The 20621-nt window shown below is 39.8% G+C and overlaps 6 protein-coding genes across 6 annotated transcripts; 5 read left to right on the plus strand and 1 right to left on the minus strand.

Moving 5' to 3' along the window:
- The first annotated feature begins 1030 nt into the window (after positions 1–1030).
- LOC130702403 (pre-mRNA 3' end processing protein WDR33-like) lies at positions 1031–2159 on the plus strand. Its single transcript, XM_057524082.2, has 3 exons — positions 1031–1233; positions 1393–1614; positions 1699–2159. Exons 1-3 carry the CDS (start codon positions 1062–1064, stop codon positions 1971–1973), a joined length of 669 nt encoding a protein of 222 aa, XP_057380065.1. The 5' UTR covers positions 1031–1061; the 3' UTR covers positions 1974–2159.
- A 2221-nt stretch (positions 2160–4380) lies between these two features.
- Positions 4381–5549, plus strand: LOC130702402 (collagen alpha-1(XVIII) chain-like). The gene is made up of 4 exons (XM_059495610.1): positions 4381–4617; positions 4776–4997; positions 5081–5191; positions 5246–5549. Exons 1-4 carry the CDS (start codon positions 4446–4448, stop codon positions 5362–5364), a joined length of 624 nt encoding a protein of 207 aa, XP_059351593.1. The 5' UTR covers positions 4381–4445; the 3' UTR covers positions 5365–5549.
- A 3007-nt stretch (positions 5550–8556) lies between these two features.
- LOC130702401 (collagen alpha-1(I) chain-like) lies at positions 8557–9680 on the plus strand. Its single transcript, XM_057524080.2, has 3 exons — positions 8557–8769; positions 8928–9149; positions 9233–9680. The coding sequence occupies exons 1-3, from the start codon at positions 8598–8600 to the stop codon at positions 9514–9516; spliced, it is 678 nt and encodes a 225-aa protein (XP_057380063.1). The 5' UTR covers positions 8557–8597; the 3' UTR covers positions 9517–9680.
- Positions 9681–10881: 1201 nt separating this feature from the next.
- LOC130702339 (putative Dol-P-Glc:Glc(2)Man(9)GlcNAc(2)-PP-Dol alpha-1,2-glucosyltransferase) lies at positions 10882–12716 on the plus strand. The gene is made up of 5 exons (XM_057524012.2): positions 10882–11172; positions 11242–11430; positions 11491–11656; positions 11742–11887; positions 11951–12716. The coding sequence occupies exons 1-5, from the start codon at positions 10996–10998 to the stop codon at positions 12683–12685; spliced, it is 1413 nt and encodes a 470-aa protein (XP_057379995.1). The 5' UTR covers positions 10882–10995; the 3' UTR covers positions 12686–12716.
- Positions 12717–12819: 103 nt separating this feature from the next.
- LOC130702617 (YEATS domain-containing protein 4-like) lies at positions 12820–14165 on the plus strand. The gene is made up of 5 exons (XM_057524292.2): positions 12820–12969; positions 13269–13352; positions 13411–13605; positions 13669–13849; positions 13911–14165. Exons 1-5 carry the CDS (start codon positions 12925–12927, stop codon positions 14081–14083), a joined length of 678 nt encoding a protein of 225 aa, XP_057380275.1. The 5' UTR covers positions 12820–12924; the 3' UTR covers positions 14084–14165.
- Positions 14166–14168: 3 nt separating this feature from the next.
- On the minus strand, positions 14169–20442 carry LOC130702571 (5'-3' exoribonuclease 1-like). The gene is made up of 16 exons (XM_057524240.2): positions 20199–20442; positions 20009–20140; positions 19809–19955; positions 19592–19753; positions 19369–19533; positions 19136–19303; positions 18787–19056; positions 18371–18720; positions 18005–18308; positions 17743–17917; positions 17506–17684; positions 17099–17427; positions 16236–17031; positions 14954–16163; positions 14777–14892; positions 14169–14709 (listed from the first exon to the last, which is right to left on the minus strand). Exons 1-16 carry the CDS (start codon positions 20271–20273, stop codon positions 14278–14280), a joined length of 5010 nt encoding a protein of 1669 aa, XP_057380223.1. The 5' UTR covers positions 20274–20442; the 3' UTR covers positions 14169–14277.
- Between the last annotated feature and the right edge of the window lie 179 nt (positions 20443–20621).

Raw genomic sequence — 20621 nt, forward strand, 5'->3', positions numbered from 1 at the left:
CTGTAGCGAAATCTAAAAATAAAATAACATTTAATTAGATAATTATAGATGGGTAGTAGGCTACGCAACGTAAACATAAAAACTAAATATTCCTTTGTAAAACTTTAGGCTTTTCACATGGATATTTGAATTCGAATCACCAGCATGGAACCGCTTCATAAGTCTTCAGTTCTTGCAATCTGTAGGGTCAAAATAGAAAGAATAATCGTAAAAAAACATAATACAATAATCAAAATTTATGCGATTGTGATTAACTTAAGGACTTCACAACAGGACAGATCGGTCCATTTCACAGCAGGATTTCTCACACGCATGAATCCGTATTTCAAACTGACAAGCGAAATGTACGAGGCAAGGTCAGTGTCTAGGTCAGTGAACTACAGAGTGGCATTGCACTTTTACCAACCTAAACGCGGTGCACAAGACGGACATATTATTGTTGGTTTGCATGCGAATAAAAATATTTATGGATGTGATTGAAAACAAATGCGTAGCTTCCCCCTCGTAGAAGTGACAATGACGGAAGACGAAACAAAAAAAGTTTGCTAAATAGCAGGTGAGAAAACCAGCACTGAGTAGTCTTGTTTGCAGTCAATGCAGATCGTTGAACCTATTTCATATTCATTACAATGGAACTGCAACTGACATTTTTTTTTTGGCCCATGTGACTGTTTCCTGGCCATGATAACGCTTATGAATATGAAAATTGTCTGATAATGTAATTAATCCGTCATCGTCAACAAAATGTCTTTTCATTTTTTGTTTTGCAAAGGATATGGTTGTGTTGCCCTTGAGACGCACCCAATAGCTTTGTATGCAAATGTGGCTCACGTAGCAGAAAAAAAAAGACAAGCACGGTATGATTCATTACAGGCAAAACAGTAGCGATGAAGAATAAACACAAGATATGTTGGAAGTGTTTTCTTACCTGAATGAAAGAAGCACTGCCGTCATGTACCGGAGTTAATCAGCCACTGCATAAGCACCTTCAAAACAGAAACAGAGAAGTATAAAAAGAGCTGAACATCGAGAAGAAAAGCAGAGATCTACCAGCAAGCAACATGTTCTCTTCTTTTCTTTTCTGCAGTTGTTTCATCGCCTTCTTGTCCATCGGCTCCAGTAGCCAGGGTCCAGTAGACTACACCCCGTATTCCACCTTGTTGGCCCTTCTGACCGGAAATGCCGACCCATCAGCTGTTGAAAGCCCATACATGAGAAGACTTTCATCGCCAGGTAATTTGAATTCATCCAATTTAGTTATCGTTGGTTATGAGTCGAAATTTTGGGATTCAAAACACCAGACGATAACTTGTATCACTGCAAAATTATAAAGATAATTCCTGTTAACTTTCATACAAAAAAAAATAATTAAGCATTGTTTTGGCATTTCAGCACGGCTTTACCATGCCAAACCTATTGCTGATTACTCCTCGTATTACCCAGTGTATCCGCCACAACCATATCCCGAAATGTTTCGCCAACAAGTATTCGATCGAAGATTCCATCCGGAAGACTCAGACGCTCAATTCTTCCGCTCTGATTCTGATTCTCGTTTCCTTGGATTGAAAGCCAATGCATTAAATGGGTTGCTTACATCCTTGCGAGGACCACCTGGTAAAGCGTCCGTTATTCAATGTCTTTGAGGATCCAAAAAATAAAAGCGGTAATTTTACGTTATCATTCTTTGTTTTGTTGTAGGTCCCCCTGGTCCTCCAGCTCCGGCACCAATTCCAGCAGGTCCCCCAGGTCCCCCAGGCCCCCCAGGCCCTCCTGGTCCTGATGGCGCTCCTGGCCCTGATGGTGCTCCTGGTCCCGATGGTGCTACTGGCCCCGATGGCGCTCAAGGCCCCGATGGTAATCCAGGTCCTGACGGTAATCCTGGTCCTGATGGTAATCCCGGTCCTGACGGTAACCCCGGCCCCGATGGTAATCCCGGTCCTGATGGTGCTCCCGCACCAGCAGCTAGAGGTTAAAATGATCCAAAATATTTTCAGAAACGTTGTGGTTAACTTAGACTGGTAATAAGGCGCCATGGTTGGGTTATGGAATATCTGTTAAGATGTTAAAAGGGATTAATGAACCAATATGAATAAATTTCAATTGTGGTCAAAGATGAAGTTGTAATGTTTCAATATTTACCAATACACGATATAACGCAACCTCTTCTGCAGCTGATTGTTAGTCACATACCAATACTGGGTCCGGTAAATGAAACTGCTGTTCATGATGATATGCAGCACAACATCGACGTTCGATGCAGCCGATTGTACGACAATGATCCTTTTCTATTACGTTTACTCCGTCTGCTGGGAATAAATAGAATCTTATTAGCAACGATTAGGGATACTGTCTACACAGTTCAATCGTTTGCAAGGAATTTAGAAGTCATGCAAAATCTTGATAATGGGAAGAGGGAAAAACAAAACGACGTGCCAAAGATATAAGCCTAACTTTACGTTAGGAAGCTTAGATTAACGCTTAGATTAACGCTTAAAGCTAGAAAAAAGTTTTCAGCACAGAATTACGAAATAGTTCTCATCAAGAAGTGAACATTCAACGTCTACGGTATGCGACATTCAAACAATTTCAGTCTCACTCTACCTGGCGTAAGCGTGTCGAACTTGGATTCATTACGTCACGCAGTTTTATGACCAAACTACTTTCTGATTATGCAAAAATTGCATTTTTGCACTAAAAACAACTTGTGAGGGATCAACTGTCTACGATCTCGCTTTTAAAGAGCATAAGAGAATGAACTGCGAATATGTAAGGGTCAATAAACCATCTGGATATAGATCAACTGAAATTCATGCAAATGTTGTCGTTTGATCGATCATCCCCAAGGTAATAACCTGCTTACGATTTATCTTTGCTTTTGTTGTGGCTATTTTTTACCATCAGTCTTGTTTTTTGTTGTGGCAAAAGGGAGAAGGGGCAGCCCTTCTAGTTGTTGTCTGGCGGCTTTTTTCATCTGAGCGATGTGATGGATTACCCTATAAGCAGACGTTGATTTCTCCTCTTTTCAGCAAGGCCAATATCCAAAATCTCTTGAATGAAAAACTAATGCGATAGGAGGAGGAAGGCGGTACCGTTTCCTTGGCACTAATGCATTCATTAATAAATTAGATCATTACCTTAGAAACATTTGCCATGTCGCACCTGTCATGCGTATCGCTGTTTCACTAGTTTTCAATTCTTGCAACTCTTTCTTGGCAGGAGAAACTGCCGCCATATCTTCAACAGCATATGAAATAGAGGAATCATGACTAACAAAAAAAAATAATAAATAAATAAAGATAATTGACTGCTTTGTTTTAAATAGTTAATTACCATTCAAAAGCACTTCATTTTAAAAAATTGGCTTGATTGTGGAATCATATACTGAATTTTTTTGCGTAGTTAACTTGCCAAGATTTTCTCTTAACAAGATTGCTAGTTGACCGGAGCCTATATCCACATGGGGGGTCGTTTTCCTGCAATCGTTGCCAAATACGGCAAATTGCCAGACAGAAAGAAAACATTTGATCTTTACTGGACAAGTAAATGAAATACGAAAACCTCAGACGAAACACAAGGCCTTCGGTAGTCAAGACTGACGGAATATTTGGATGTTTGGTGTAATCCATCAGTTCGTCATTGCCAAGGATGTTTGTTGAAGGTGTGTCATATTATTCGTTGGTCTTTCATCACGTACTACATGGCTGTTGTTTTCTACATCAGATTTGAATGGAAACTGTTATAAGACGGTAGAAATAACTAAAATCAGAATTGTTTTAAGTAAAACAAGTTAAAAAATAACAAAAGAGAGATGGAAAATAATTAAAAATGAGTAAACTCACGTATGATTTGTGTAGTGCTGTTTTCCCCGTTGACATGGCAACGCAGGAAGACGAAGAAAAAAAAAACTAATTTCCAAATAAAAGGTGAGAAAACAGCACTTAGTCACATCTTCTTCCACAGGTTTTCAATTTTTCCCCACATAGATTGCAATGGAGAGGTACCTAAAATTATTCGTAACGTCCATGTGGCTGTTGGTGAATTCATGCACTACTCAAGTACTTATGAATATTCAAATTGCCTATGGTGTGGATCCGTCAGCGTTAACGAATGTCTAAATTGTTTTTTTTTCTAACAGCAGAGAAGGGAAACCATAGTGCTGTCCTTGAACCTCACCCGCTAGCTTTGCATGCATCAATTGGTACAGACGGTGCGGGAACGCATGGTGCATTGCGTGCCAACCAATGGCTAAGAAGAAAAAATGGGAAAAATGTTTAAATTATAAGGGCATTCTCACCTGAACGACGCTGGCTGTGTCCTTATGTGTCATCGGTGTTTGCCCATGTTAAGCCACTGCATAAACTAAAACAGCTTTTTGAAACAGAAACGGAGAAGTATAAAAGGAGCTGCAAGTCGAGAAGAAAGGCAGAGATCTACCAGCAAGCAACATGTTCTCTTCTTTGCTTTTCTGCAGTTGTTTCATCGCCTTCCTGTCCGTCGGCTCCAGCAGCCAGGATCAAGTAGACTACACTCCATATTCCACCCTGTTGGCCCTTCTCACCGGAAATGCCGATCCATCGGCTGTTGAAAGCCCATACATAAGAAGACTTCCATCGCCAGGTAAGTTGATTTCATCCGTTTTATTTATGATTGGTTATGAGTTGAAATTAGCAATTTCACAATGCTAGACCATAACTTGCACGATTTCCGAATTCTAAGATAATTCCTGCAATCATCCAACAACGAAAAAATAATTAAGCCTTGTTTTGGCATTTCAGTACGACCTTACTATACCAAACCTGTCGCTGATTATTCCTCGTATTACCCAGTGTATCCGCCGCAACCATACCCTGAAATGTTTCGCCAACAACTATTCGAACGAAGGTTTCATCCGGAAGACCCAGAAGCTCAATTCTTACGCTCTGATTCGGATTCTCGTTTTCTCGGATTGAAAGCCAATGCAATAAAAGGATTGCTTACATCCTTGCGAGGACCACCTGGTAAATAGATCGTTATTCAATTTCTTTGATATCCCAAAAAGAAAAGCGATAATTTTACGTTATCATTCTTTGTTTTGTTGTAGGTCCCCCTGGTCCTCCAGCTCCGGCACCAATTCCAGCAGGTCCAGCAGGTCCCCCAGGTCCCCCAGGCCCTCCTGGTCCTGATGGCGCTCCTGGCCCTGATGGTGCTCCTGGTCCCGATGGTGCTACTGGCCCCGATGGCGCTCAAGGACCCGATGGTAATCCAGGTCCTGACGGCAATCCTGGTCCTGATGGTAATCCCGGTCCTGACGGTAACCCCGGCCCCGATGGTAATCCCGGTCCTGATGGTGCTCCCGCACCAGCACTGACAGCAGTTAGAGTTTAAAATGTCTAAAGTCTTCCTAAGAACTTTGCAGTTAACTAACAACGGTAATGGGGCGGCCTGGTTAGGTTATGGAATTTCTGTTAAGATATTAAAAGGGACAAGTGAACCAATATTAGTCAACTTCAATTTTTATCGAACATGAAGTTGTAACTTTTCAGTATTTACCAATAAACGATGTCAAACAACATGTTCTGCAGCTGATTGTTCTTCACACTCTCCCTACAAGTTACATAGTGTTTTTTTTTTTTTCAATTTTACAAATCTAAGAATCGGTTGGTAGGATAAAAAAAAAAGTTCTATCCACAATATTTCCATTTCTAACAGTCCACTCTGGATTGAAGTTGAGCAATGACAGTGATCTGAAAAAAAAAAGAAAAATAGCGTTATTAAATATAAAGATGAATTAAAAATCAAATGCTTCGTAACGTTCACGTCTTGGTTTATAAAGATGTGGGATGAATTGAAACTCTGAGTGTAAACAGAAGCCACTTTACAATGCATTATTGATTAAGCGGAAGTCTTTATCTATGGACACGCTTCTAACTCATGCTGGGCATAAACCGATCTAAAACGACCAATTTACAGCAAACTAGTATTCTGAATTCAAGGGTTCACTGATGGACAAAGCTTTAAAACCCAAGACAAATAATAATAAAAATTAAAGCTTTATTTAAAAAATAAAGCTTTAAATAGCAGTGTTTGAATTGATTTTAAATTTAATTTAATGAAACACAGGGCACTATTAGCCGTAAATTCTGCAGCAAAGTAAGAATTAAGAAAACTGAAAAAAGTTCAACCCGTTGCAAAAAAAAAAAAAAAAAAAAATCCAGCAGACGTCCGTTGGTAAGAAAATTGCAAAAAGGAAAAAAGAAACTAAGAAGGCTTTCTGTTTTTTACACTTGCTACGGACTTTAATGAGACGTTAGCAAGCTTGTTTTACCAATCAAAACTGGATATAAGCTTTCAGCACAAACAAGTGTTTCTCATCAAGAGCGTTGAACTTTTACTATACAGTGACCTTTTAAAATTTCAAATCAAACCTTGTTGTGCTCACGCTACCTAGAGTAAACGTAAAATGCTTGGTGTCGTAACTTCATGCCCTTTTTCAATGACTAATAACTAACGTTCAAAAATTAAATATAACTAATTTTTGATTATGTAAGAATTAGCTAAAAACAAAATGTGAGCAGTTGTCAAGGATCTCGCTATTGGAGAGCGTGAAAGCCTATTCGAGAAAATGTAAGGGTCAATATACTATCTGAAAATGGATTAACTGAGCTTCGTGCAAATGTTGCCGTTTGATCGATCATTCGTGCCAAGGTAATAATCGGTTCAGGATTTACCTTTGCTTTTGTTGCCAATCGTATTTTTTTACCATCAGTTTTTTTGTTTTTTTTGTTTTGTTATGGTAAACGGGAAGCTATCCTGGTTGTTGTCTGGCGGGTTATTCAATCTGAGTGATATGATGGATTATCCTATAAGCAGACGTTGATTTCTCCTCTTTCAGCAAGGTCAGCATGCAAAAACTTTTGAAGAAGTAGACACTGAAGCGGTAGGAGAAGGAAGGTGTTACCGTTTCCTTGGCACTAAATTGCAATAATGAAGAGATTACTGTATAAGATCGTCGATTTAAAAGTATTAGTCATTTCGCACCTATTATCTTTTTCGATGATGTGTTGATTTTAAAAAATGTGTGTAGCTATATTTGTTGGCAGGAAAAACTACCGCTATGCCCGCAGCACACGAAATACCTTCGCAAACAAAACAAGAACACAAAGATTAGTTATTTCAATGTTTTACTCAAGTTAATAATTACTATGCAAGATATCTTTAAAATTCAGGCTTCATCTTAGAGGAATCAATGTCAAATAACCGAGATTTTGAAATGCCAGTCCCTTTTTCTGCAAGGGCTCTCGTTGTTAGAGGTGATACACTTCGTTAGCGAATTTTCAAATGTTTTCATTTACTACCAATTTCACCTCGCACATAAATTGCCATTTCATCCATCCCGGTGATATTAAGATTTAAGTTGGTTGTATCTGAATAAGCAGAATAGCGAAACGTCGATTATTTCATAAAATGGGAATACTCGTTAACAAAGTAGTCCCTGGACTGTGCTACAAAGAACTGATTTTAATATTTTCTGATTTGAAATTTACCTTTCTTATTTTTTTTCAACCAAGTTAACCAGCTGGCTTCCATGTCATGACTAAGTTTTTCCAGACATGGGATATCGTTTCACTGCAATCATTGACATCTGCGGGAAATTGAAAATAACAAATTAATAAATAAATTAGGTAAAACCGTTTTCGATCAATACTCGGCAAGGACTCGTAAATGGGTTTCGAAAACGTCCAGTAAGAAACAATGCTTTGGTAGCCAAGACAGGCGAGGCATGTGGATGTTTAGAGTGATCCATCATTTCGTCATTGCCAAGGATGTTTGTTGTAGGTGTGCCATACTATTTGTTGGTCTTTCGTCACGTACCCTTACAGCAATTGCACCTTTTTCCTGAATTATATGGCTAACTTCCCAAATACGTTAGATATACCTAAAAGTACGAGTCCGTTCATAGAACAAGTAAAATCAAAACGAAAACAATGTAAAAAAAAAATCATGTAAAAAAAATTTATGAAATAAGCTAACATACCTGAATGTGCGGATTGCAGTTTTCCCATTTGAAGTGACAATGACGGAAGACGTGGAAAAAATATGATTTTTAAATAGTAGGTGAGAAAAGCGCACTTGGTAGCATCTTCCTTGGAGCCAAATCCGTTCTCTAACCTTTTCCCTATTCATTACAACGGAAGAGTAACTGACATTTTTTATTAAGTTCATGTGACTACGGTGAATCCATGCAGTACTTGTGAATATAAAGATTCCTGTGGCGCAGATCCGTCATCGTCAACGGCCGTCTATACATTTCTTCTCCTATGGAATGGGAGAGTAGTGTTGCCCTTGAACCGCACCCAATAGCTTTCAATGTAAAAGTCGGTTCATTCGGTACAAAAAAGAAAAAAGAAAAAAAAATACTTTACAATTCGTTACAGGTTAACCAGTAGCAAGACAGACAAAAATTTGAATTATGTTAAAATCGCAGTGGTTACTGACCTGAACGAACTAGCAGTGTCCTTATGTGTCAGTGCTGCGTGCCAGTGTTGCCAACAGGGACGAGGAAGTATAAAAGGAGTTGCAAAATTGAAAGGAAAAGCAGAGATCTACCAACAAGCAACATGTTCTCTTCTTTGCTTTTCTGCAGTTGTTTCATCGCCTTCCTGTCCGTCGGCTCCAGCAGCCAGGATCAAGTAGACTACACTCCGTATTCCACCCTGTTGGCCCTTCTCACCGGAAATGCCGATCCATCGGCTGTTGAAAGCCCATACATAAGAAGACTTCCATCGCCAGGTAAGTTGATTTCATCCGTTTTATTTATGATTGGTTATGAGTTGAAATTAGCAATTTCACAATGCTAGACCATAACTTGCACGATTTCCGAATTCTAAGATAATTCCTGCAATCATCCAACAACGAAAAAATAATTAAGCCTTGTTTTGGCATTTCAGTACGACCTTACTATACCAAACCTGTCGCTGATTATTCCTCGTATTACCCAGTGTATCCGCCGCAACCATACCCTGAAATGTTTCGCCAACAACTATTCGAACGAAGGTTTCATCCGGAAGACCCAGAAGCTCAATTCTTACGCTCTGATTCGGATTCTCGTTTTCTCGGATTGAAAGCCAATGCAATAAAAGGATTGCTTACATCCTTGCGAGGACCACCTGGTAAATAGATCGTTATTCAATTTCTTTGATATCCCAAAAAGAAAAGCGATAATTTTACGTTATCATTCTTTGTTCTGTTGTAGGTCCCCCTGGTCCTCCAGCTCCGGCACCAATTCCAGCAGGTCCAGCAGGTCCCCCAGGTCCCCCAGGCCCTCCTGGTCCTGATGGCGCTCCTGGCCCTGATGGTGCTCCTGGTCCCGATGGTGCTACTGGCCCCGATGGCGCTCAAGGCCCCGATGGTAATCCAGGTCCTGACGGTAATCCTGGTCCTGATGGTAATCCCGGTCCTGACGGTAACCCCGGCCCCGATGGTAATCCCGGTCCTGATGGTGCTCCCGCACCAGCACTGACAGCAGTTAGAGTTTAAAATGTCCAAAGTGTTTCCAAGAACTTTGCAGGTAATTAACAACGGTAATTAGGCACCCTGGTTTGGTTACGGAATGTCTGTTAAGAGGTTAAAATGGGTAAATGAACCAATATTAATCAATTTAAATTTTGGTCAAACATGAAGTTGTGATCATTAGTATTTACCAATAAACAAAATCAAACAATATTCTAGTCCTCCAATTCTGTCAGCAATGCCAGCAAGTTGTCCAGGCCCTCGAGTTGCTGCTGGCGCTCGCGGTCCTGCGGTGTTCCTGGTCACGACAGTAAATCCGGGCTTGATGGTGCTCTGGGTCGCAATGGCAATATCTGTCCTGAAGGACCACCTGGACCTTAAAAATGTCCTTGGTGTTCCCATAGTTTCTTGTTTACAAGCAACAGTGACGCTTCACTATGTTTTGAATATGGAATTTGTGTTAAATGACCTAAAGGGATAACAGGTCTACAGGACTTAAATTAATCAGTTTTAACATTGGTCAAACATGAAGTAGCAATTTTCCAGGTAAAAATTCCTTACGTCAAACAACCAAGTTGGCTAAATGGTAGTTCTTCCTGTTTTTCTTCGAAGTTAGCCTGAATATCTTCTCAGCTTTGCAAACTTTTCCACATTATATGCATTTCCAACGTAACTAGAAAAACAATCAGATTTTGAACAGGTTTTCAATTTACAGGTAATCATTTCTTTCAAACTTTAATATAGTATATCTGTATACAGTATATATATATCTATTGGAGATACTTCCATCATCTGCAAAATCATATGTCCATTGCTATTACTGCTATCGTTTTAAAATCAAGCCACTGGCTTGATGACTACTTGAGAAGGTCAAAGGTGGATCTGTGACGAATTGAGATCTTAGTCCAATAATGAATTGAATTTGAAAGTAAAGTGGAGAAAATGTGTTTCACCTATTTCTATTTCATCTATATTAAAAAATTTCGTGCGATTAGGATTAAATACCTTGGGTAAGTGATAACTTATTCTCTCCTTTTTCTTCATCTGCTGTGTCGACACGTCTGTTCTCACATGGCGCTCGATCCTTAGTGCAATGGTCTCCGCAAATATCGGAAGTCAGACTCAACCAAATGGCGGGAAACGCTTCTTCTTCTTCTTCAAACCGCTGTAATTTTTGTTTACGGCTACTATTACTGCAACGGATTGGAGAAAAACAAATTTTTCTTGTTAGCAGGCGAGAGCTAAGAGGGTAAGAAACAACTCTTTGCAAACGCAGCAGCGGCACAAAAATTTTCCCGCCACTTGGAGGGGTCGATATTTATGGAAGAGGGTGTACCGCATTAATGTCAAAAGACAACGTTGTAAAAATTCAAAGTTATTTCTGCTAGAGTTCTGTTTGGGAAATTTCGGTTTTCTTGCCGCCTTTCTCATGATTTTGCGTCATTGCTTGTTATTGCAATAGTTAACAAATTCGAAGGCATCTTATCCAATTGCCATTTGTGAAACATGAATAAAAGGTTTGATAGTTATGTCCTTTCCGCACTCGTTTGTATAGTTGCTGTGTATGCTGGAAACCTGTTGATAATCTCTAATCACATTAATGAAATCCAACCTACCCCATACCTTGATGAGATCTATCATGTTCCACAAGCACAAGAATATTGCAATGGAAATTTTACATATGTAAGGTGTAATAACTTCAATTAGTTTTTATAAGATTTTCATCAACCTTTGTCACGAACATCTATATAGTGGGATAACAGGATCACCACTCTACCTGGATTGTATTTAATCTCTGTGGGTGTCATAACACCACTATCCAAATGGTTCGGTGAGAACTTCTGTGAAACTCACCACCTACGACTCACCAATGCTGCACTCAGTTTAAGTAGTTTCCTTGTATATGTTTGGTTAACGAAAAACATTCATCAAAGTTCCAGAGTAAGAACATTTATATGCACATTTGTTTGAAACCAAATTTATCTAAATTCTATTATCTAGGAGTGTGGCACTTGGAAGAGTATAGCATCTGCACTAAATCTTGCTATCTTCCCACCACTCTTCTTTTTTTCATTCCTGTACTACACTGATGTGGCTGCAGCCTTCCTTGTCTTTTTAATGTATGGCCTCCATATGCGGGGAAATAACATATTTGCGGCTATTGCGGGTAATACTCTGAGTGCTTAAAGTAAATAATTCTTCTTCAGATTTTATCTATTTTCGCTTTGTTTTGTTTGTTTGTTTTCTCAAAGGAGTTGCAGCCGTGACGGTTAGGCAAACATCTATTGTCTGGGTAATCTTAGTTGCAGTTGGGTGCTTTGATCTAGGTTTACAGCACCTCCTACTGAAAGCTAAAGAACGTAAACGTCATACCCTATCAAGTTGGCATCAGGTCCAAGTAAAGGAATTATATAATAGTAAATAGGTGGAGCAAATAAATTACCTTGACTTATTTTTACAGGTGATATTGAAAAACTTCTTCCATTTGGCCCCTGCCTCTAGGAAATTTCAAATTATTAGCCAGCTCATTAGAAAACTGTTTCCGTACATTATAGTGGGACTTATTTTTGTCGCCTTCGTGGTAATCAATGACGGTCTGGTTGTCGGTGATCGTGCTGCTCATCAGGCCACGATTCATGTTCCACAACTTTTCTATTTGTTTGGCCTAGTCACAGTATTTGCCGCACCACATTGGATTCCCTTTTTGCTTCCATTTTGCAAAACCTGCCTTAAAAAATGGTTTTTAATTTTAATTACCATGGGACTAGTTGGACTAGTTATCCGATATAACACTCTGGTACATCCATACCTATTGGCTGATAATCGTCATTATACATTCTATATCTGGAAAAGAGTATTTGAATATCAGCCTTGGGGACGGTATGTCGTTATTCCACTGTACCTCTTTGGTGCATTTGCAACCTTCCGGACTATGTCAACAGCAAAAAGTTTTATCTTTGCTTTTGCTTTTGTTATTTGTTGTTTTGTCGCCCTAGTACCGCAACGACTACTAGAAATACGCTATTTCTTGATTCCATTCTTGTTTGTACGACTGCATATTCCACCTCGTTCATGGATATCCCTGTTCGTCGAATTTGCTATTTACTTTGCTGTGAATGCTGCCACCATCTATCTTTTTATCACTCGTCCATTCTTTTGGGCTGATTCACCTTTGCCCCAACGTTTTATGTGGTGAAGATTGCCTGAATACACACGTTTCCTATGAAGTCATGAATTGTAAAATAATTACGAATATCGGAATCCGGAATTTTCTTACGTATCTTAACAGTTAAAATGGCTTGTGAAAATGAACTGGCAATGTGGCATTTCAGTTGTTTATGTCGCCAATGTCACAAGATATCTCTTCGAATTCAATCCAGAAACTTTGGCGGAAAACAGATACATTTCATGACCTAAAATTAAAGCAAACATATAATGTCAACTTTTGAATATGGACCAGATTCAGGTGGTCGGACCAAAGTAAGCAGCTAATTAATTTGAAACCTTAAAGTTAAGTTGTTAGAAATTAGCCCAAACAATTTGTAGTTCCAAAGCCTTAGCTGTTATAGTGGCAAAGGAATGACCTAAAAATAGAAAGGGAAAAAAATATAGCACTGTTATATTAAGGTTAACTCACCGTTTGAGATCTAAATATTCCTGTGCATCAATCGTACCTGTAGTGTAGTGTAGTGTGAATGCTTGCCTTGTTTACACTACAAGAAGAAAAGGCACATTATGTAATGTAGTTTTTAATTGTGTTTTTTTTTTTGTTATAAAAGGGTATCATAATAAAACCAATAGTGTATGGAAATGTAGCCAAATATTTTGGCAAGAAAAGAGAAGAAGATGGTCATACACATCAATGGTAATGAGAAAGGTTTTTCTTACAGCTGTTGCCAAGTTAATTTATCTCTTGTTTTTTGGACGGTCTATGTTCGCCCTTATGAAAATGAAGACATGTCAACTTATGTGAAAAAGATCAATTTCAAGCTCCATGACAGCTATGCCAACCAAAACAGAGTGCTCACCAAACCTCCTTATGAAGTCACAGAAACAGGATGGGGTGAATTTGAAATAGTCATAAAAATTTACTTTCAAGATCCTAATGAGAGACCTGTAAGTAAAACCCATTTTCAGATAGTTCTGTGACATCATAACTTCTAGAAATTTTCTTTACAGGTCACCTTCTACCACATATTAAAGCTCTTCCAAAATTCCCCTGAAATAGTAGTGGGAAAGAAGCCTGTTGTCTCAGAGTTTTATGAAGAGATTGTTTTTCAAGAACCTACTGCAATGATGCAACAGTTGTTGACTAATATCCCACAACTTACAACTTCTCCAGTCAAACATGATTCAGACTGTAAGGCACATTTTCAAATTCATTTCATAAAAAAAAGGTGATTTATATTTAATTTTATTAGTTGAAGAAAAGAAGGTCACCACATTGGATAGCATAGTAAAAGCAAAAACAAAAGTGAAAAATGAACTCACAGAATTGAAAGACCGCCTCCAGTTAGCAAAGGAAACCATTCAGAAATTCAGGGATGAGGTGCAAAACCTTCAACTAGGTAACCCTGCCTCTGCTCAAACATAGTGTTTCTCAAATGAATTAACTTGTCCCAAGTTTTACTATTTCTATTTTATTGAATCAAAAATACAAAAAAAAAAAATACCACAAATAACCATACAGCTGTTGTACTAGAGTAAGATCCGTGCGCATTGAAATTTAAAAGTCGGCATGTTTTTAACAAGTCAAGGTGTGAAGATCTTAAAATCGCAAAATAATTTTTACGGTCCATTGAAACGAATAGCCAAACGGGATCCTGGAGGTTTAGACGAAGAGATGGGTCGGTTTTGAACTGGGGCACGTCCCGTAGTTTCAGTTGAAGCAACAGATCCAAACTGTTCGTCCTTGTCAACCGGAGAAACTTGCTCTACTTGAGTCTTTGGCACTTCTTTCATCTCTTTCTTTTCCGAAGAACAGGTAGATGCAGGTGTAAGTGGATGAGTTTGTGCCCGAGGTTGATGCTGAACGGAGTGGCGAGTAACTTGCATTGGCACAAAACTGTTAGGAACTGGTCCTCGAACCGCTCCAAACGGCATTGTAGGCGGATGAGGGACAAACATAACATTACCAGGATGACGAACAGCGGGTGGAACTACCATGGGTTGCATAACAATGGGGTTGTGCAATGCCATTGCAGCTGCTTGCTCAGCGGCCTGTTAAAAGCAGAAGTACAGGATGTAGGTAAAATTAATCGATTTTAGCTGTAACAACAATTTTCACCTCGTTCTTTGACTTTGCAGCACATCTTCCTACTACTCCTAGAGGTAGGACAGATACCTCTGCCATTACACTGCCATCTTGAAGTAGGAGATAGTTGTAAACAGGAAGACCAAACCCTGTTGCAAGATAAAGATTTGCCTACAATTTCCAACGGATTCAAATTACGGTCCTATGTACCTTTTTGTTGCATAACGTCCATTAGTTGGAGGCAAAAGCTGAAGACGGGAGGCGGCGGTTGGCGTGGTACAACATGACTGGTAATGGCGGATTGACTGGCCATATCAAACAGCTGTTGCACAGAGAGCGAAGGTCCAACGGGAACAGAGATTCCGGTTGGGAGTGGCGGAGGAGGTATGGTCTGTAAGGCAGCTTCAGCTGGTGGTATCGCTTGTACGACAACTTCATGTGGATTTATCGGTTGTTCTAATGGAATAGGCGGGGCTGCAGAGGGCCCCTTCGGTAAATTGGTGATCTTTGGAAGGTTTCTTGCCGCCTCCTGTAACGAAGGTAATTTTGGCGCCACTGGAACGGCGGGTTCTCTTTTCTTGGATTGAAACTGCGGTTTCTGTTTGGGCGTTTCCTGAGTATTCACTACATGCGTGGTAGCTGAACCTTGTTGTTGCTGTTGTTGTTGTTGCTGCGTCTCATGTTGTTGAACCAGGGAATTCCATATGTCCATGAATGGAGAGGGAAGACTGGAAGGGCTTGGGGCCGATTTGACTGGAATGCGATTGCCTGATGAAGCGGATTTACTTCCAGGAGCCGGTGCAGGAGGATTTTCTACTTTCTTTCTCGTCAGCAGTTTCGGTTGGGGAACCTGTCTGGGCTGACCTGGCTGATGTTCCAATGAAGCTTTGTACGAACTATAATTTTGCTTCGGTTGGTTTCTGCTGGGACCTTCGGCGGCCTGAGATTGTTTATTCAAACCGCTTCCAGAAGGACGGACAACCGCTGTCGGCTTGCCTTGTCTTTCACGTTCCGTACGTTGTCGTACACCATGGGTTAAGTTGATCATGGCCCATACAGGTAGATGGTAGATCCTGTTGGGTGCATCCTGGATTCCTTTAATTGGCAACGCACCAGAAAATTCTTCGTCAAAAAGAATTTCGTAGATGATATCCATCAGTTTCGTAGCGTTCTTTATGCCAATGACAGTACCACGAAGGCCTAGTGGCACAGAGTAACCTTGCCGAACATTAACAACTCGATCTAAAAGTTGATAAATGGCACTGGAATCTGGCGGAGTAGAACCAGACATCAAATCCGGTTTGTAAAGCAGATGGGGGCGCACTTGCATGACTAAAGGCTTTAGTTTCATAACCTTGGGTGGTCCTTGTCTCACCAGGTACGATAATGTGGTGCTGTCAATGCCATCTGATCCCCAACCCTAAATTACAATAAAAAATTAATGAAATAAATTTTTACAAAACAATCATCGACAAAAATCAAATTAATTTACCCTTCGCTCAGCGTTTGTACATGCGAGTGTCTGCACGAATTCATAAAGTTTATGGGCTTTTTCTGTTCCACCTTCGCCAAAAACCTGTTGGTCTGTGAAGTCATCCGAGCCAGAATGCTGCGCCAAGAAGTCAAAGAAGTCGGGGAACTCGTTGATGTATCGCTCCAAGACTTTGACAGTGTTCATAGAGTAGAGCCAGCCGCTGTCAGCTTTCTTGGACCATCCGGGAATCTCTTCCTTTGACTTGTTGAACTTTAGACTGAGGCCAACATTAACTTTCTTTGGTCTACGAGGTTTACTTGAATTCTGTTCTTCCTCCGTTGGACTTAAAAGAAGGTAGATGGTTCCAGTGATGCGCGAAATCAAGTGAGTGCTGATACCAAGCCGCTTTGCCCCAACGTAGCCTGGTAAGTACTGACACTGGGATGAACGTTTCTTTGCTTCTTCGTCATCTAGCTCATGAATATTATCAAATTCAATACGGATTCTCCCTCTAAAGTTTTTATCGGTTGACAAGACACGGCCTTTGAGACCGTAGCCAGGGTGTCCGAGCATGAAACACGTAGACTGTGGTGGGAAAACCTCGGCCAGGGTAGAAAACTGGTGAACACACGACTCTTTCACTTGCAATTCTTTTACAGTGGCTTGTAGGGCATACGGAATGGGTATTGGGCTCCACTGTTTTTCTAAAGTGACACGGCCATTTTGAGTGCAAACATATTTTCGTCCAGTGATAGGAGCGGCATAAACTAAAATATGTGTAGTGCCTATATCAACACCCCAACGGTTGGCGTATCTATCAGAATTTTTAAAAAAATTAAGCAATGCAATTATATGATAGTTATGTTAGTTGAGGGGCATACCGTGTCCCAATTTCTTTTTCTTGTAAATGCCATTCATCAACATCTCTCGGAGTCATGGGCATTTTCTGGACTTCTCCATCGAGCTTATAGTTGACACTACCACCTTCGCCAAAAGATTCGATTTCGAAACTGTACTTGCACTCCGTACTGGCTACAGCCACAACGCGAGCCTCTTGTAAATGAGGCCAACTAACGAAAACCGTATTCCCACAATAGCGTTTGCCAGTATCATGGATGTCAGGAACCGAATCTTGCAACAGCGTTAGTACCATCGATTCGTTTAGAGTGTTCATGTTAAACACACAGATGGAAGACTTTTTCAAGGTTGCCTGCATAGATAAGAGGCATATAGCATTTTAAAATCGAACTTATTGAAGAAGGATGCAGATTATGAACGTCTATCTTACCGTGAAAGGTAAATTTTTCATGGAAGGGAATCCGGGAATAAAACGATCTGGGTTAAAGCGAGGATGAAGAGCCTTCACAAGTCGCTCAGGCGGCATTACGAATGCATCTCGCGTTATCTCTTTGCATAATGCGTGGTTGTGGGCAATAGGAGGAAAATACGCGGGTGCTTTATACTCGCCTGTATAAAAAACGAAGGTAACGTTATGAACATTTATTTAAAATAATGCGTTGCTTACCAAGATCTTCTTCTGTGTGTATATAGACTTGCATAGGGCCGTGTCGATTACGATTTCTTTCTTCTTCGGACAATCGTGAATCGCAATCTTTCATGGCAGAAATAAGCCTCTTCTCGTCAATAAAAGGAATCAACACCACCGCCTCCCATTCTTGTTGCTTTCCATTCTTGTCCGTCTGTCATATTGCAAGAAATCGGTCATTAGTTCAATATTTGAACAACTTGATACATAATATTGGATTAATTTTTATAGTAGTACGTACTTGAAAATTAGACGGGTAATAATCAATAATCGGACTGTCGACCGACGACATAAGGCTGTGATGTGCGACAGGAAGAAGGGCTTTGCTAGCGGCAGGTAGCACACCTAACAGCTGCTCGTAGGGCAGGAAAGGCTGACCGAGGTCGTATTTTAATTCGAGATGGGCGAAATTTCGGACATCCGATACGTAAGGTGCATAGTGATGAGGATAATACCACGACCACGAACACACACCATTGTAGTAATAATGCAGGATCCATTGTATGGCAAGAACATAGCCTTCGGCTTGATCACGAAGGACACCGCTATAAAGAACCGAAGTTTTTAACATCTTAAACAATATATATTTTTTATAAATCAGGGGTACCTGTCAACTTCACTATACTCCATTTTCTCCATATAATAGTTCCTTTTATGGGCCTTAAATTCAAGTTGAAACTGCTTATCTTCGTCGGAAGAAGTGTAATCGTCACCATCTGAAACGTAGCTTTCTCCTTCTTCGTCATCCTCTCCTTCCCCATCGTCGATATCAGGTTCTGTGTCTTCTCCGATTTTTATAACGCCAAGCGGTGTACTCAGCAGCTTATCGACACCGTTTTCATCGGAATCGGCGCTTTCTTCGCGCAACATGTCTTCCACTTCGGCAGCCTTGGCAAGTAAAAAGCTTGCCGTGTCAGAGGCTGGTGCAGGAGCAAGAGGCTTCATGTCAAATTCAGTCTAAGTGCAATATAGAACGTAATCCAACAAAACTAATAGAATTTAAGGGTGCAGGAAATAACGTACCTCGACTAGTTTCTTGCGACCGTGTCGACTCTCCAGCCATTTCACGTCCGCATAAATATCATTAAAATGCTCATAGTCGATCAAAGTCAGGCGTTCCATGAACTTTTCAAAACGAGGCAAGTTCAGCAGGCCGTTTTCATTTATGTACCCATCCAGTGTAGGTAACACTTCTATATAAGCTGAATAAAGCAACGGTAATGCTCCTTTGTTGATGTGGAAATGAGGAAGATTAGGAATGAAATCATTCCCGACCAAAAAACCCATCAGAACCTTAAAAAAAAAAAAAGACAAGTTAATTATTTTCTGAGGTATATACCATTAATAAAATTGCTTGGTCTGTTGAACTCACCCAATCATCAATAATATGTTCTAGGTCATAGGGGAATTTCAGTTTAGTTTTCACAGAGGCGAATTCTAGATCTAAATATTCTCGAAACAATGATAAATGCAGCAGGTGAAAAGTGGTCTCTTCTGGCGTAGTGATTCTCTTCTCATTTTTCTTTCCACCGAATCTGACCTAGTTTGGTAGGTTATGTTTAAATTAGCATAAATATACCACACGTTAAAGATAAAAAGTGTTACTTCTTCTCGGAGTAAGGAGAAATACGGTTCGTGGGAACACAAACCCAGCATCATGAGATCAGCATCCAACCCGTAGAGACAGTGACGTGTCTCGGCGTTATAATCGGGCTGACTTCTTTGAAAACGGATAAACTCCATAATTTTGTGCTCTCCTTCTCCAGGAACCTGTCAAATTGCCATGGGTTATGTCGTTTTCAAATCAAGAAAATTTGTTAAAAATTACCTGATGGCCTGACAAAATAACTTGAGTATTCTGCCAGAGGGGATCAGTGGATACTTTATTTGTGACAAAAAATTGCAATTGTTTCTGAAGGCTGTCCATAAATTCTGTTCCAGGAGTGATGCAATTAGAATCAAATCTTTTTTCCTCTGGCAAAACCTCTCCCTAGATATATTTAATTATTTTATATCTGTCTTTAGGTGCTAATGAATATTTGTACTTTTCTGAGGGCTTCCTTCTCTTTATCTTCTGCTTCTTTAGCTGAACGAAATCTTCTACCACGTTGCTGATTCATTTTGGCACGGGGAGCAACACCATCAATAGCCATAAAGAACACTTTCTGAGGCCTGATTAGTCGAAATAGTACCTAAAAGCAAGTTTTACGTGAAGATGTCATTAAGAGATTGCATGAAATATTACCTCTAAATAGTGGAAAATGTCTGAAAAAATCTTTTCCTCAGAAATCCTAAAGTGAACATCTTCATCGTTTGGATGAGAGCAGTTGTGAATAATTCCATTCATGTCCAAATATAAATTGTCAAACTCAGGTATCTAAATATGACAAAGATGTTAAATCAAAATAGGAAAAAAATTCTACAGGTAAACTTGCCTGATATTCTTTTACTGTCTCGCTGAGGCAAGGATAGCGTTCGCTAATCCATCTGTAAAATTTGGGAACACCCATGGCGAAAGCTTGTAACAATTAACTATGAAACTTATGACAGTGAGTACAATAGTTTTATTTTCCTCTCCCTTAATGATGTATGTCCCAAATTTCACTATGGCTGTAATCGAGACTTTGATCAAAGCATACAAACAAGAGGCAAAATTTTTATTCTTTCCTTCTCGTGCAAAAAGCGACATTGCGCGATCGCCGTTTTGGTTTTTCACAATCTATATTAGCCAACCATTTGTTGTAATTTGTGGAGCATATCGTTCAGAAAACACTAGAAAAATCATCGATTTCGTGGAATCGAAATTTTTCAAAAACATTGCAAAAAGGAAGAAGTGTCACGATTGTCATCAACTAGCT

This window comes from Daphnia carinata, chromosome 6 (genome assembly GCF_022539665.2).
Source record: "Daphnia carinata strain CSIRO-1 chromosome 6, CSIRO_AGI_Dcar_HiC_V3, whole genome shotgun sequence".
Classification (NCBI taxonomy): Eukaryota; Metazoa; Arthropoda; class Branchiopoda; order Diplostraca; family Daphniidae; genus Daphnia; species Daphnia carinata.

Coding starts and splice junctions, on each gene's coding strand:
- LOC130702403 (XM_057524082.2), top strand. CDS start 1,062: ATGTTCTCTTCTTTTCTTTTCTGCAGTTGTTTCATCGCCTTCTTGTCC. Junction 1,234..1,392: donor GAGAAGACTTTCATCGCCAG/GTAATTTGAATT, acceptor TTGGCATTTCAG/CACGGCTTTACCATGCCAAA. Junction 1,615..1,698: donor ATCCTTGCGAGGACCACCTG/GTAAAGCGTCCG, acceptor GTTTTGTTGTAG/GTCCCCCTGGTCCTCCAGCT.
- LOC130702402 (XM_059495610.1), top strand. CDS start 4,446: ATGTTCTCTTCTTTGCTTTTCTGCAGTTGTTTCATCGCCTTCCTGTCC. Junction 4,998..5,080: donor ATCCTTGCGAGGACCACCTG/GTAAATAGATCG, acceptor GTTTTGTTGTAG/GTCCCCCTGGTCCTCCAGCT. Junction 5,192..5,245: donor TGGCCCTGATGGTGCTCCTG/GTCCCGATGGTG, acceptor ATGGTAATCCAG/GTCCTGACGGCAATCCTGGT.
- LOC130702401 (XM_057524080.2), top strand. CDS start 8,598: ATGTTCTCTTCTTTGCTTTTCTGCAGTTGTTTCATCGCCTTCCTGTCC. Junction 8,770..8,927: donor AAGAAGACTTCCATCGCCAG/GTAAGTTGATTT, acceptor TTGGCATTTCAG/TACGACCTTACTATACCAAA. Junction 9,150..9,232: donor ATCCTTGCGAGGACCACCTG/GTAAATAGATCG, acceptor GTTCTGTTGTAG/GTCCCCCTGGTCCTCCAGCT.
- LOC130702339 (XM_057524012.2), top strand. CDS start 10,996: ATGAATAAAAGGTTTGATAGTTATGTCCTTTCCGCACTCGTTTGTATA. Junction 11,173..11,241: donor GCAATGGAAATTTTACATAT/GTAAGGTGTAAT, acceptor ACATCTATATAG/TGGGATAACAGGATCACCAC. Junction 11,888..11,950: donor CAAGTTGGCATCAGGTCCAA/GTAAAGGAATTA, acceptor TTATTTTTACAG/GTGATATTGAAAAACTTCTT.
- LOC130702617 (XM_057524292.2), top strand. CDS start 12,925: ATGTCAACTTTTGAATATGGACCAGATTCAGGTGGTCGGACCAAA. Junction 12,970..13,268: donor ATTCAGGTGGTCGGACCAAA/GTAAGCAGCTAA, acceptor TTGTTATAAAAG/GGTATCATAATAAAACCAAT. Junction 13,353..13,410: donor AAGATGGTCATACACATCAA/TGGTAATGAGAA, acceptor TCTCTTGTTTTT/TGGACGGTCTATGTTCGCCC.
- LOC130702571 (XM_057524240.2), bottom strand. CDS start 20,273: ATGGGTGTTCCCAAATTTTACAGATGGATTAGCGAACGCTATCCTTGC. Junction 17,428..17,505: donor TGAAAAATTTACCTTTCACG/GTAAGATAGACG, acceptor TTATCTATGCAG/GCAACCTTGAAAAAGTCTTC. Junction 17,032..17,098: donor GAAAAAGAAATTGGGACACG/GTATGCCCCTCA, acceptor AAATTCTGATAG/ATACGCCAACCGTTGGGGTG.